Source organism: Diceros bicornis, chromosome 5, assembly GCF_020826845.1.
Source record: "Diceros bicornis minor isolate mBicDic1 chromosome 5, mDicBic1.mat.cur, whole genome shotgun sequence".
NCBI classification, from domain to species: Eukaryota; Metazoa; Chordata; class Mammalia; order Perissodactyla; family Rhinocerotidae; genus Diceros; species Diceros bicornis.
The window spans coordinates 92,051,903-92,066,951 of NC_080744.1; the positions used below are offsets into that span (position 1 = coordinate 92,051,903).

Sequence of the window (15,049 nt, forward strand, 5' to 3'; positions counted from 1 at the left end):
CCAGCCACTCCAGCCCACCTCTAATCCACAGTCGTACTTAAAGTCTAAACCAGCGGCCCCTCCACCACCTTGTGTTGGAACACTGGAGAAGGTCAACCGTTTGTGCAGTGCATCAAAGGTGTGAGCTGTGTCACAAACAACCCACAACCTCCAATACAGAACCTCTAATAAAGAACTTCCTGTCTACAATTTACTTCTTTATACGTATAAATTAGAGAAGGTTCAAAGTCATCCTTGCATCCCTCTCCCTTAGGTTCTGAGATCCTTTCTTGAGTAGGAGAGAAAGGAACAGGATGACAGTTAAGGCACCGAGAGTTATTATGCACTCCCAGGAGCCCACCCGCCCCGTGCACTGGTTACAGCCACTGTCATTCCTGGTTTATCTTTTCCTTTTTTTACCTTTTAACAACAAAAGTTTACTTCTTCCTCATACTGCACGGCCATAGCAGGTCAGCTGTGGCTTTGTTCCCATCACCTTCCCAGTGAGACTCAGGCTAATGGAACAGCCTCCGTCTGCAACATTAACATCCTCTGTGCCATGGCAGAGGGCAAAGAGACATGACAGACCACACATAAGCTCTGAAAGCTTCTGCTAAGGAGGGACGCAAGACACACACACACACACACACACACACACACACGCATGCATACTCAGGCACATTCATCAGTTTTATTGATATATAATTCACGTACCATACAATTCACCCATTTAAAATGCACAATTCAATGATTTTAAGTATATTCACAATGTTGTCTAACCATCACCATAATCACTTTTAGAACATTTTTTCCTCACTCCAAAAAGAAACCCCATACTCAATATATTCCTGATTCATCTTAACCATAGGGGAGATTATAAACTATGAAGGAATTCTTTTATGCGCATAAGAATATGGCATAATATAAATCTCATTTGTCACACCTGGAATAATATTTTTTAAATAGCTGAGACCTGCTAGGTGTAAACCACACATCCCAACCACCATACACCTTTCTCTAGGACATCCTTGGACAGGGTTCTTAATTCGGGGTCCAAAGGAAGTGTGAGAAATGGTGTGTGTGTGTGTGTGTGTGTGTGTGTAGCTCTTTATGAGGAGAAATTCCATAGCTGTAATCACATTCTCAAAAAAAAAAAATAAAAAGATTAGGAGTCACTGTCCTGGCTTTGTCAAGGCCCCATGTTCCCCAAATAGATGGTAAGTTCTTTAAAGCTAGGAACCTAGTCCTAATACATACACATATGCAGTATTTTGTGGGGGGAACACAGAAGATGCATATTTATTCAGCTGCATACTGAGAAGATGACTGTCACAATGTCACCTAAAGAATAATGACAGCAATAACAGATAATATATATTGGGTTCTTATTATGGGCCAGACATTCTTCTCAATGCTTCACATGCATTAACCCATTTAACCTTGTTAACAACCATATTATCCCCATTTTCCAAATGAGGAGATTAAGGCACAGACATGCAGATATGTTAAGTAATTTGCCCAAGATATACAGATATACATGAGAGAGCCAAAATTTAAACTCAGGCAGTATGGTTCAAGAGCACATATTCAACTACTCATCAAAATAACCAAATTGGTTGATAGGATTTAGAGGCAACAGCTCAAGCACTAGGTTTGATGGAAGCTTCTGAGCAAGTAGAGCTGTATGAGAAGAAAGCTCAAGGAGATGAGTTGCCTCCATTGTACATTTCATGTGACATTTTAGCACAGTGATGTTGTGACATGATTCTGTCCTATTTATAAGTCTTATAACATCAGTGCTTTGCATATTATACTTGCCCATAAGTCCTGTCTTTTAAACAGGACTGTGATGTTTTCTGCCATAGACAGAAGTCTGAGGAGCTCTGGCTAGATAGGACTCAAGGAAAGTCAACAGGATAATGTGGTGGAAAGAGTGTCACCCTGACAGTACCGAGACCTGGGTTCTAGTCCTGGCCCAGCTCTTACCCCAGGATCTTGGTCAGAAGTCTTCTCCACTCTGGACATCCATCTTCTCATTCACAGAATGATCAAGTCAGACTATAGTCACTTATACATTCAACAAATAGCTACGGACCACTTGCCATGTAACAGGCATTATTCTAAGTGCTGGAGCTATGGCAGTGAACAGCCAAGACACTGCTCCATGAAGTTTACCTTCTAGTGGGGAAGACAGAGTATAAACAATGAAACACATGACTGAATGAGATACTTTAGGATGGTCAAAAGTAATAAGGGCTGAGGACACTATTAAGCCACATAATGTAATAAAGAGTGATAAGTGTGTAGGAGAAGAAAGACTACTAAGACTGAGAGGTCAGAGAGGCCTGGCTAAGAAAGTGACACTAGAGCAATTGATGAGAAGGACACAGCCATGTGTAGGGCAGGGGATTCCTCTGGGTCGGATGGATCAGCAAGTACAGAAGCTCCAAGCGGGAAATGAGCTTGGCATGTTCCAGGGATTGAAAGGAGGTTCATAGGCTGAGAGCAAGGGGTAGGAGTGCAAGGAGAGTAGAGAGGGAGATGAAACCAAATCAACATGCATCCTGTGGCCCTGGTGAGGGGTTAGCGTTCACTCTAAGTAAAGTGGGAAGTAACTGGAGGGCTTTAAGCAGCGGAGTGACACGATCAGACTTATGTGTTTGAAGTATCACTCTGGCAACTGTGTTTGGAAAAAAATGTATGGGGCAAAGTGGAGGCAAAACATCAGCTGGGAGGTTATTACCATAAAGCCAGAAGAGAGGGTGGTGGCTTGGACTAAGACATGGAAGGCAAGAGAAGTGGATATGGATATAAAACGTTTTAAGGACTCGGTGAAATGAGGGACAGAAGGGTGGAGGATGGCAGGTAAAGGGAAGAGAAGAGTCAAAAATGACTCCTAAGGTCTTGACCTCAGCAATTTGATGGATGGTACCACTTAGAAAAACAAGAAACACTAAGGGTTTAGAGCAAGGAAATGGAATGAAATCAAGAATTCTGTTTTGGCCAAGTTAAATCTGACATGTGTCTTAGCCCCCCAACTAGAGAGGTCAGGTGGACAGTTTGATATAGGAGTCTAAAGGACAGGGGCAGGAATTTAAATTTGGGGGGTTAGCTCCAGAGCCCCTGCCAGCTTTAATCATCTATGATTCTGTGAAATCAGAGACCAACCAACAGGAAGGAAATCATTAAAAACAGCAAAAATATATATTGAGTCTTTCGTAAAGCATTGTCTTAAGCACTTTCCAATGTCATCTTTTTTAAGACTCAGAACAATCCTATGATGTAGGAACTCTTACTGTCTCTTCAAAGCTCATGGAAGTCCAGTAGCTTGCCTAAGTTGCCCCAGTAGGATGTGGAAGATCCAGGATTTGAACTCTGGCCTTTTTATCTCCAAAGCCTGTGCTCCTGTTAGCTACACAGCGCTCAATGGCTACATCCTCTGTGTAGAACAGAGGAGGAAGGACACACGTGGAGAAGCAGTGAGCGGACAAGTAGGCCAGTTACATCCCTTTGGGACTTGGAGGAAAGTCTCAACGCAGAGGTAATGGCCAGGTAGAGAGGCAGTCTACTGATAGAATATCTACATGTTGTCTGGGAACCCAGAATGGGGATTATTTCAAGGATAAAAAGCATTGAGTGATTTACAATACATGATAAATAATCTCACCATGTTCTCATCCCAATAACCTCATCCGTGTCCTGAAAGGGCAGGGACTCTGGCCACGTTCTCTTTCCCACCTGCCCAGCATTGCTGACTTTCTCTCCTTGTGAACATAACACAATTGACACAATCATGCCCAAATCAGGGCGTTCTCCCCCTCCCCACACCATCAGACTCCCACACAGGTCAGCTTGGGGCTGGCTCTCTCAGCTGAAGATCAAGTGTACATTTCCTTACAACAGAGAGGAGTAACTTAATGTGGCATCCAGAGCTTTGAGGGTAAAAGCAAGAAACTGAACACAAGAAAAAGCCCACCACAACAACTCTAAGGGATTAAATAAATTCTTTTATTTTGGCTTGCTGGAATCTTATATTACATATTCTTGGAAATAAGTGGGCCATAGGCTGATGCTAAGAAATCTTTTATAATAAAGATATTCAGGTTGTAATGTAACTGTTGTTAAAGGATTTGACCTGAATAGGAAAAGAAACTAAACAGAGCTTTCTCAACAGAACTCTTTGAGGATGGATGGTGCTAAATTCCCAGGGGAAAGAGCAGCTCTCTGTAATAAAACTTTAAAGACCCCCACCCCTCCCATAAGGAGTTCTTGCTGAGAAAACTAGAGAGATAAAACACACCTGGGATGTAGAAAAGGGCACGTACTTCAGAGTCAAAGGGATCAGAATCCAAACCCTGACTGTTCCACTAACTACCACGTGACCTTGGGGGAACTCAGTTACGACTTCTGAGTCTCAGTGTTCTCATCTAGGAAAGGGGGGTAGGGGAACCCAAACTTACAATTACTGCGTGGAGCGAGATTGTATTTAGAAAAGCCCCAGGCACAGCCCTTGGCACACAGTAAGTTCTCAATCAACACTAGCCTTTCCCTCTTCTCTTCTGATACCAGCATTTTTTATGCAATTTTCTAAATACCTTAATAAATTTTTTTTAATTGCTTCAGTGAAAAACTTGCCCCTTCTGTCCCATGAGATAAAGCAGAAAGATTCCTGGAAAGAGAATCAGAGGACTTCTTGGCAGTTCCACTTTTGCTGCTTACAAGTCAGACCCTCTCCAGGCTGTCTCCTGGGCTATAAAAGAAGGCTGCTAACCACAGTCCCCCTCCCCCAGGATGGCCACGAGAATTAAATGAAATAATGTATGAGAAAGCACTTAGAAAACCATGAAGTGCTCTACAGATGAGGGAAAGTACCATCTTTTGAGTGCGGTTCATAGACAGACATCTACGTTGTTCTACTTATGGGGACCCCAGTGGAGCTCCAGCCAGCGTGTGAGCCATGCCAGTGAAAACAAACCCCAAAAAGGAAGAGCTGAGCCAGCTGCAGAGGACACAACCCAAGTTCAATAGTGCTGGTAGATGTGATCTCAAATCAGATGGAAATAAAGTGTAAGCTCATCAACTGCAATTGCTTGGGTCCTTTCTGAAACTAACAGCATTGAGAGAGGTCTACAAAGAGTCCAGAGCAGGGGACTAAATGGAGAGAACAGAGAATCTATCAGGTTTATTCACCAGTGTTCAAGGAAGAAAGACACCAGGGACTGCAGATATGAGTGTTCCAGTCACCAGAGAGATAGACTGCATTGTAGGACAGAAATCCAGATTTTCCAAGATAAAGTAGTGGCTACCTAACACCTCCTCTTTGATTCTATTATCATCACCACCACCAATAACAGTAATTACTACCATTATTAGCAACTGCCATTTCTGAACCCTATTTACCAGGCACTGGGCTAAGTGTTGTATGTGCCTCCTGTCATTTAATCTCTACTGCAGCCCATCCCTAGGTAGGCATTATTATTACACCCATTTTACAGATTAACAAACAGCTATTCCAAGCATCAATTTGGAAAAATCTTTATCCTTAAGAATCCTTAATCCAAAATCTTTAAGATCAGGGAAAGGATATAAAGGTCAAGAATATTGCAGTCTCTCAAAGAATTTCCATTGATGTATACAAATCAATATTTTATTTTTTCACATTCAATAAAAGATAGAGAAAACTGAAGCAGTCAAGAGGAGATGCTCAGTCACTCATAAACCTTGAGGTAGGATCCAAGAGTCTGAATCTCCAGCCTTCTTTGTGGCAGACAACTTGGCTTTAACATCATTGGTTCATTTCCAGGCATAAGGAAGAATTACACTGACTAATGCAACAGCAGCTTAGGGGTGGGGGACAATGGAACCAATCAGAACAATTTGGATAACTTGACATTGGTACAGGGCACAGTGATTTCACTTCCTGCTTTTTATTCTGTACATAAGGGAGAAGAAAAGACTTCTCAGCCATCACCCCAAAAAAAAATTAGAAAAAAGCCGCCAAGCCAGGGCTCGGCAATTAGTGTTGGAGTAAGTGATCATCTTGTGATTGCTCAGCTGGGGCCTGAAGACTTGTAAATGCATTTAGAGGACAGAAATAGAAGATGTTGTGAGAGAACAGAGAAACCTGGCCCATTTGCCAGGAGAAAATGTCCTGAACTGCCAGGAAATTCACTCAGTTGGGATTTGGGGTATGTCTTCATAAATGGGAAAAGTTAATAAATAAACCCATGGATGAAGCCAGCGCATATGCCTCGACCTCTTGACTCTTCTCTCTATGAACCCCAGGTTCCTCTGGAAGCCCCACTGTGCCTGTCAGAGCCCCTTGACCAGGTGCTGACCTTCTCACATCAAGCTAAGCAACCAACTCAGCCCCAGTATGCAGCCAGGCCTAAATTGGGGGTCAACTGACAATGACCCATCCTTCTTGCTCCTGATCCCCTTGCCGCCCACAGCAAGTACTTTAGCAAGAGCTGGCCAATGTGTCCAGGAGAAAACAGGGTCCAAGGTCATGGGCAGGCTCACTGGTATCATCAGAACCTACTCCAACCAGATCCCTCCTGCCCCCAAAGCCTTGAGAACCTTGCAAAGCCTCACCAGCCTGTCACTCCACCACCCAGCAGACCCCAGATCATCCCCAAAGAGACAGTGGGTCACAGCCCTCTTCCGGGATCTCAAGGGTAAGTCAAAGACATGTCCCATTACAACCCACTTCAGAGACACCTGTAACCTGAGGTGCACCACTGATCCCACCTCTGTAGCCTGTAGAAACATGATGGGTCCTAAAGCCCTCTCGATTTCCCTGAGAGCTGCAGATGACAAAATGCCCTAGAAGACTCTGAGCATTCAGCCATTGTCCTCAAAGGGGACAGAGCTTCTCCACGTTGACAGCTTCTCCCCCCAAAATACTACCTCAGACCACAAACTGGCCCTCCATATCACCCATGGAGTGGGTTTTTTTGGCCCATGGAGTTGATAGGTTTATTTTTAGTTGCCATTATTTAAAACTTGAGAGGTTTCACTGGACCTCCAACTCTTCCTGAAAACACAGTAAATCTGGCAACACAAGGCCCCACCTCTACACAGTAGCCGTCAGCTGGAATTTCTTACTGGCTGCCTCTTTCAAGTGGACATGTGGTCCCCAGCCTCCACTGTCCCCACCTGGTCTGCCATGGGCATTTAGCTTTGTGACCCTTGTATGAGTTAGTACGAAAAGGGAGACATCTCAGAGGTCAAAAGTTTCTCCCCCTGGGACATTTTACATTAAAACTCAAATCCTCAATAAAATAAACACCTGAAACATCTGGTCTAAGGCCCTCCTCTGCTCCCAGTTACACCCCCTAGCTGCAAAGAAACCACATCAGGAGAATCCCACCACAGAGGCTCAACTAGGGCAAGCGGGCGAGAGCTACGTGAGACAGTTGAGATGGAGGTCTCAGTCCCCTGCAGCAAAGACATGGGGCCCTGAGCAACGGCCATACAGTGTGATATTTCCAGAAGGAGAAAAGAAAGTTCAGCACAAAAGAAGGGTGGCCATAACATATAAAAAAAATATTTATCGAGCACTCACTATGAGCTTGGGAAAACACACAAAGGCCTGAGAAGTGGGGCCAGAACTCCCCAGAAGAGAAACAACTCCCTCTGACAGTGCTCCATGATGTCTTCTCTTTCTGCACCTCCCCTCCCCCACACTTTCCCAGAGCTGCCCTTGGATGCCTCTCCCTATGAGATTCCCATCCAGCCAGGCTGCCCTTCCATTATCAAGTGCAAAGTGCCTCCAAGGACAACTCTCAAGTGGCCAAAGGAAAGACTCGTCTGCACATCATTCCTCAATTTTCTCCCCGCATACAACAGACTCCACTCTCCCTGGTCCCTGTGGAATCTCTGCTCTTGGGGAACACACCCAGTAGATATCCAAGATGGCCACTATCCTCAAAGGAGAGCTGACTGGACAGCAAGCATTCCCCTCGGGTGCAGTGGATTGGCACTTCCCCTGATCACTTTTTCAAGTCCACCTTCTCCTCAGGATGTAGCGATCCTCCCATCAAATCTCAGACACTTCAGCCCAGAACTAGGCTTGGAGAGGAAGCACCAAGCTCACGTGATTCCACCCGCAGGTCTAGCCAGAGCCAACCCTGAGGAGGCCCCTCCACCATCAAACACAGCAGGTAGGGGGAAGGAAGAGGTAGGGTAAGGGAGGCACAGACAGACAGAAATTCCACCGGAGCCATGCAACCTCCAGCTTGTCCCAAAGCTATGTGACCTTATATATGGTGTCTCCACTTCTTGGAGCTCTTCTCCATTGAACCCAGAATCTATTTAGACACAACACTTGGTCTGGTCCTGCTTTCCCTCTTCTTCTAACCCCCCATCCCAACATACACACACACTTATGGACCTACAAACGGTCTCAAAAGTGTAGTAGTCACATCATATACGACACGTGGAATTTCCTATCATTTATATTCCTATAAAGTGCAAATTTCATCACAGAAAGTGAACAAACTTGGGGGTCAAGGGACCCTCCCACTATGCCCTGGTCCTGGGCTTTCTTTCCGACAGGAACCTTAGAGATCATCAAATCCAAAACCTTCATCTTAAGAGGCAAAATCTGAGGCCCACAGAAGTTAAGGGACTTGCCCCAGGGCACACAGTGGCAAACCCAGGTCTAGATCTCAGGTCTCTGTCTTCCCTGCCCAGGACTCTCTCCCTGCCATGGGCCCCCCTCCCACACGCCCACTCCCTATGGCTCAGCACCCAGCTCTACTCACATATAGCGCAAGTGTGGGTTCTTGGCAAAGGCTCTGGGCTGGATGCTCCGAAGTCCTGAGTTCTTGATGGTCCTGGAGAAATAGAAAAAGAGGGTTGGCAGAGCTTAAGGTGCAGGGGGACATCTACTCTGGGCTGAGGCTGCCAGGAGGTCAGGGCAAGACCAGACCTGTAGCTGCCCCTGTGAACTGAATCCCTTCATCATCAGCCATCACTGGGTGGTCCAATCAGGGGTGTTCAGTTGTCGGGGAGAGCATCTGGGCTTATACCCCACTGGGACCTGGGGGATGGTTCGGGATGTGAGTAGGCAGGGCTAGCAGCTGCCTTCTACCTATCTTGGCAAGTGGGTAAGAACAGAGCTCCTGCTCATAAATCTGGTCCAGCAACTATAGGGCTGCTGCCTATAGGGCCCTTTGAGCCTCCTCCCTTCCTCCACCCTGAATCCCCCGCAGCCACTAGCACTGAGGTCCAAAGGAGGAGGTGGCTGGGAAAGTGCATACTCTCTGGGGACCGTTAGTCAAGCACAAGGCTGAGGAAAGAACACTAGCCCAGGAGACTGGGTTCAGGTCCTGCCTTGAAACCCTGTCTACAAGGTGAGACTTCACACAACCCTCTCACCTCTGGAGGCTAAGATGAAATGTGGGAGGGTAAAGGGACGGCCTTTGAAGCCCCTGGCATTCCCTAAGTGGGCAGTGCCAACTCTATTAAAAGAGGACCCCCCATGGGGAAAGTACAGACAGCAGCCTTGAAAGACCCCTCACCTAGCCCCAGAAGGCTGACAGGTGGACCGCCCACCCCCTCCATCGGGTGAGGCCCCTCCCATGACCTGGTGCACTCACAGCTTTTGGAGTCCGGTGTAGAGCTCCATGTCCACGGCGTTGAGCGTGTGCAGACCGCGCCAGTTCTCTATGTGTCTGCAGGGGAGGAGGAAAGGCAGGGTTCAGGTCAGCTGCGGGGCTGAAGGAAAGGTGCTGGCTTTAGAGCCAGAGAGACCTGGGTTTGAATCCCGTATCGGCCACTTGCGAGCCAGGCCTTCTGCCAAGTCACCAAATCTCTCTGAGACTCGACTTCTTCCTCTGCCCAGTGGGATGCACACCACCTGCCTGACACGGTCATTGTTACATCCAAAGTGCCTGGCCCATGGACAGCATTTAATGCCCCCCCTCAGCTCCAGGAAGACTCTACTCTTTAAAGACCTGAAACCCAATCTCCCTGTGGGTCTTCCTGACTTCGTTTCCTTCTGTCTTCTTTCCTTTGTTTTCGTCTTTAGGATTTCCTAAGGAAAGGCTCATTTTCTTAGTTGTTGCTCATAATAAAGACAATACAAACGACTCAGGTGGGGGGAATGGCTTGCTGGTGGGCATGGCTTTTGGGTGGGAAAACCGAGAAGGAACACACACCTGCCTCAGGGGGCCCCAGGGTCCAGACACCAAAGTCCCCATTTGGGTGACCACAGCCCAATCCATCTGGAGTTCAAGAACACCAATAGCTTGATTTGGCAGAACCTAGTCCACAAGGGAGGGGGAAACCAAGGTACCGGGGAGGCAGCACAGTGTCACGGAAAGTATGTGAGAATGGCAGTCAAGGAGTCCAATTCTAGCTTCATCTCTGTGACTTAGATTACAGACCAGCGGCTGTGAGCAAGGGCTCTGACCTCTCTGGGCCTCTTGTGTCTTCCTTTGTAAAGGGGGAGGGTTGCACTAGATCAACAGTTTCTCCCCCTTCTCATCACAAAGATATCCTTTTAGAACTTTCTCCCAAAAGATCTCAAGTTTAAGGAGGCTTGTGTTGAGCAAGCACACTACATTTATTAAGTAATAATTAATTCATCTTCTTGGATTTATTAGTCAAAGATGTAAATCACTGTTAACCACCATTAGCTTTTTATCAATAGATGTAAACCAGCCCTAATTTGCCCAGTGAATAAATTCCACCCCAAAGCAAATGAACTCAAAAGTTCTGTGAGCACGGGAGGGCCTGTCATGATTATGGGTTTGATTTCTGTTAGGTGTTTTTTGTTTTTTGTTTTTGTTTTTGTTTTTGTTTGTTTTTTTTTTGATATTGACAAAACTCCAGGGATAAACATCCTCCATTACTGCTTTTGGGGTCCCCAAGTTGAGAACCATCAGACTACTGACGACCAAGGCCCTTTCAAACTCTAGAGCTGTGTGAGAGGTTACCATTCACACACACCTGCTATCCCAAGGAGTTCCACGGAGCCTCAGGAGAAGGCCTTCCGCTGCCCGCCCCACCCTCCCCAGATCTGACTCTCCCATCAGTGTCCCGGAGGTCCAAGCACCCTCTTAGCGAGAAGTGCAGAGAGGTGACAGCTCACCCTGGGACAGAGTTACTGAAAGCACACTTAGGCCAGAAGAGAGGCAGCCATCTTCCCCAGACGTCTCCTCCCTGGCCCCACCACACCCATGGCTCTGCCATCTGCCACCAAGTGTAGCCAGAGCCAGAAGGCAGCAGGGTGGCGGTGGCCAGGGCCTCTGGAAGAATTTCAGAGTCACACAGTGACAAGGTATGCCGTTTTGTACCACAGTCTTTCGGAGCCCCTGCAGAGCAGCCAGACACACTGGAATTTGCCAGGGACATGGACCAGGTGGCCAGGTCAGCATTGAATTCCAACTCTGAAGTCTTCTCCCTAGGAGCCCCATGGCCCTAAGGCAGTTTGTTTGGTCTGGTCCCACCAAGGCAGGGACCCTGGCTCCATTTCAGATGAAAAGGAAGGCCAGAGGAGTAGAACGACCTGTGCCAGTGCCCCCAACCCCAGGGTGTTCGCTGGGCCATTGGTCCATGGAAACTAGCAAGTAGATTGCAGTATTCCTACAGACGACCATGCATTCATGGGAGACCAGCGTCAGACAAGGATATGCTCCCATTAAGCAGCTGTCAATCAAGTTGTTTAAATAAATGCAATCATTTTTTTAGCCCACATTAGAATTCCATAAATGTGTTTTTATTATGGTTGAGTTGTCAATCATTATTGCATTCTAACACTTCACCCTACTCAGCCTTCATGTCCTTATGCCCACAAATCGATGCTCCCCCAACACAGGCACACACTGGGATATGGCAGGGCAATGAATGAAGTCCTTGGTGCAAAGGGCTCCCTGGTCAAATGAACACGGCCCCTGCTTCCTCTGTGGGGTGTGAGTCTTCCTATATCAGGGAATAGCATTTTGACAGCCACAGTGCAATGGCATAAGCTAGGAGTCTGGTCTCTAGAACAGGGTCGGCAAACTACAGCCCAGGGTCCAGATCCAGCCCACCGCCTGTTTCTGTACAGCCTGCGAGCTAAAGATAGCTTTTACATTTTTAAAAAAATCAAAAGTAGAATCCTATTTTGTGACATACGAAAATTATATGAAATTCAAATTTCAACATTCATGCCTGTTCATTTACTATTGTCTATGGCTGTTTTCGCACTACAAGGATGGAGCTGAGTAGCTGCTGCAGAGACCATATGGCCTGCAAAGCCTAAATTATTTACTTTCTGGCCCGCAACAGAAAAAGGTTGCAGGACCCTGCCGAGAGCCAGGCTGCCAGGATGCATATCCTGGCCCCACCACTGCCTCTATCTAGGTGACCCTGTCCAGGTTACTCCACCTGTCTGTGCCTCAGCTCCCTTATCTGTCAAATGGGGATAATAAAATGCCTCCAGCATAGCAATGACGTGAGGACTGAAAGACTACGTTAAAAAGCCCGTGCTGGGCCAGCCCCGTGGCTTAGCAGTTAAGTGCGCGCGCTCCGATGCTGGCGGCCAGGGTTCGGATCCCGGGCGCGCACCGATTCTCCGGCCATGCTGAGGCTGCGTCCCACGTACAGCAACTAGAAGGATGTGCAACTATGACATACAACTATCTACTGGGGCTTTGGGGGAAATAAATAAATAAATAAATAAATGTAAAAAAAAAAAATAATAACCAAAATGTTAAAAAAAAAAAAAAAAAAGCCCGTGCTGGCAGCTGGGGGCACACAATACATCCTCAGGAAATGCTGGCCAGCCGCGATGATTATTTTTAACCCTCTGCCTTGCAGAGGCTGAGCAGTCTTTTCTCAGTTTTCAAGCTAAAAATGGTACATCACGGTTCTGCTGGAAGTTGTCATTTCTCAGCAATCATTGATAAAAACGCCATGTGGCAGAAGGGCGGAGGGGTGGTAAACCTGTCATTCATGACCTGCAGGAAAACTGCTCAGGCAGAAGTTATAAACAGGTTCAGGGGATGCAGAGACAGCAGAGCAGGGCAAGTTCCGAGGGAGGCGCAGGGGGTGAGGGCACAGCCTGACAGCTGTGGACGACATCGGCAGGGCGCCCGCCAAGTTTTCCTGTGACTCATCACTTGGTACCAGCCCTGGGGGGTCAGTTATGGTAACTCTGCTGGCTGCTTTGTGCCATTAGGGAGGTCGTGAGTTCCAGTGGAAAAGGCAGGCTCTAAAAATACAATAAATAAATGAGATAAGGTATGAGAGTGGTTGGGTTTGCCTTCGCTCGCGGTAAACAGTGGGTACTTGGCCTGGTACGATTACAGGTGGCTTCTCCTTTCTTTGTGCTTTTCTGGGTTGTCCAGTTGTCTTCATCGAGTATTTACTTTGTCATTTGAAAATCAATCAATAATGATCATTTTTTAAAGGAAAGTTAGGCGCTTGAACCCTGAGCAAGGCAGTCACTGGTCACTCTGTTCCAGGACCACAGGCTGCCCCAGCCCATCCCTGCAGCGAACACTCTGCCGCCGCAGGAGAAAAAGAACTCAGAGTGACGCTAGGAGCAGGGGCAGCGGAACGGTGAGATCCTGCGTTTGCCCACTCTGCTCGCAGCAACGGAGACCTGCAGCCTGGTTCTCAGTCTGCCTGCCCCTGCTTCCATCAGGAGCAGTGAAGGGAGGGGTAGAGAGAAGATGAAGAGGAAGACTCCAGGCCCCCATCCCTACTTTAAGAAAATTATCTCCACTTTAGTCTCTTTTAATACAGTAGCTCTCAGCTGGAGGCAATTTTGCTCCCCAGGGGACATTTGGCAATGTCTGGAGACATTTTTGGTGGTCATACCTAAGGGGAAGTGAGTGATATGGGCATCTAGTAGGTAGAGGCTAAGGATGCTCCTAAACATTCCAGAAATGCACAAGACAGGCCCCACAATCAAGAATTATCAGCCCACAACGTCCACAGTACTGAGGTTAGGAAACACTACTTTATTACACGAGGCTTCTGCCTAAAATTGCCATTGAAGAAAGAGTCTCATGGCTTAAAACAGCAACAATTTTGAAAACGACTGCTTTGTAGCCAACGCTAAGAGGCCCCAGGCCAAAACCAAAAGGGTTGCCTTCAGGTCACTTGGTCCAGGTGAGAGGAAAAGATCAAAACCAGGATCCTGAACCCTCCAGAGCCAAGGGCAGTACTGTGAGGAAGTGAGGGGCTTTTGGCCCCCTGAACCATGGTCAAATCCAGGTTACACGTCTCTTCTCACCAAGCTCTGGCTGGAATCCACTGGCCAAGAGTCTTTTCCCTCCACTGAAAGTTCCTCTTCTGCATTTCTAAGGCCCCTTCATTGCATGGAAATGTGAAATGCTCCATCCCGAGAGGCAGCCCAGTGCCCTGTCCCTACCCTCTGGCCACTGCCCTTCCTTGACATCACAGAATCACAACTCTTTGCCAAGAGCTAATGTGCATCACTTTTCCAGAGAGAGGGAGGAAGTGAGGCTTAATTCATGGCAATGCTGAGCTCCTGAGCCAGAACCCGGCTGAGGGCTGCCACTCAGAAAACCTCAGTGAGGTCCAGGTGGGCCCCCGTGGTCAGAGAACACGCTGCTGCCAGGTGGACTTGGGTGGGTCGGAGCCAGACGATGGCTCAGGTGCAAAGTCTCTTCAGAAGTCCGAGAAAAACTATCAGAAACGAACCCACTCCCAATGCTTCACAATAACAGCTCCAGTCCTGGGGCAGAGAAACCCAAACCACAGACAGCTGCTCCACATCCATTTTAGGGATGAACTAGGGCACAAGTGAAATATTAATTGATACATCCATAGAGAATTCAAAAATCCTTTGTGCTAGAATAAATTTGATTGTGCTTTTGTACCATAGCTTTCTTCCTCCTTCTGTTTGGCTTGGGCCAATATGGAAATGAATTGGCAATCTCCAAATATATAAAAATTAAATGGTACAGACTGTGTGGCCCATATTTTAATTAAAAACATGTCATGTGGCTACGTTTAAGAGTTGTTTATAGCTCCAATATTTAAGTCCTATACATAGAAAACTCTAGAACACTGAGATGTCCACTTCCATCCAATACCAGGGGACTAA

The 15,049-nt window shown here is 46.9% G+C and overlaps 1 protein-coding gene across 4 annotated transcripts in view; it reads right to left on the minus strand.

Annotated features, from left to right (window-relative positions):
• Window positions 1-15,049, minus strand: part of NTRK3 (neurotrophic receptor tyrosine kinase 3) — a 373,138-nt gene that overhangs the window by 295,131 nt on the left and 62,958 nt on the right. For all 4 annotated transcript variants that reach the window (XM_058542401.1, XM_058542404.1, XM_058542403.1 and 1 more), the window contains exons 2-3: window positions 9,585-9,659; window positions 8,748-8,819 (exon numbers count right to left, since the gene is read on the minus strand). In XM_058542401.1, the coding sequence (XP_058398384.1) occupies window positions 8,748-8,819; window positions 9,585-9,659 (147 nt within the window). The remainder of the gene's footprint in view (window positions 1-8,747; window positions 8,820-9,584; window positions 9,660-15,049) is intronic.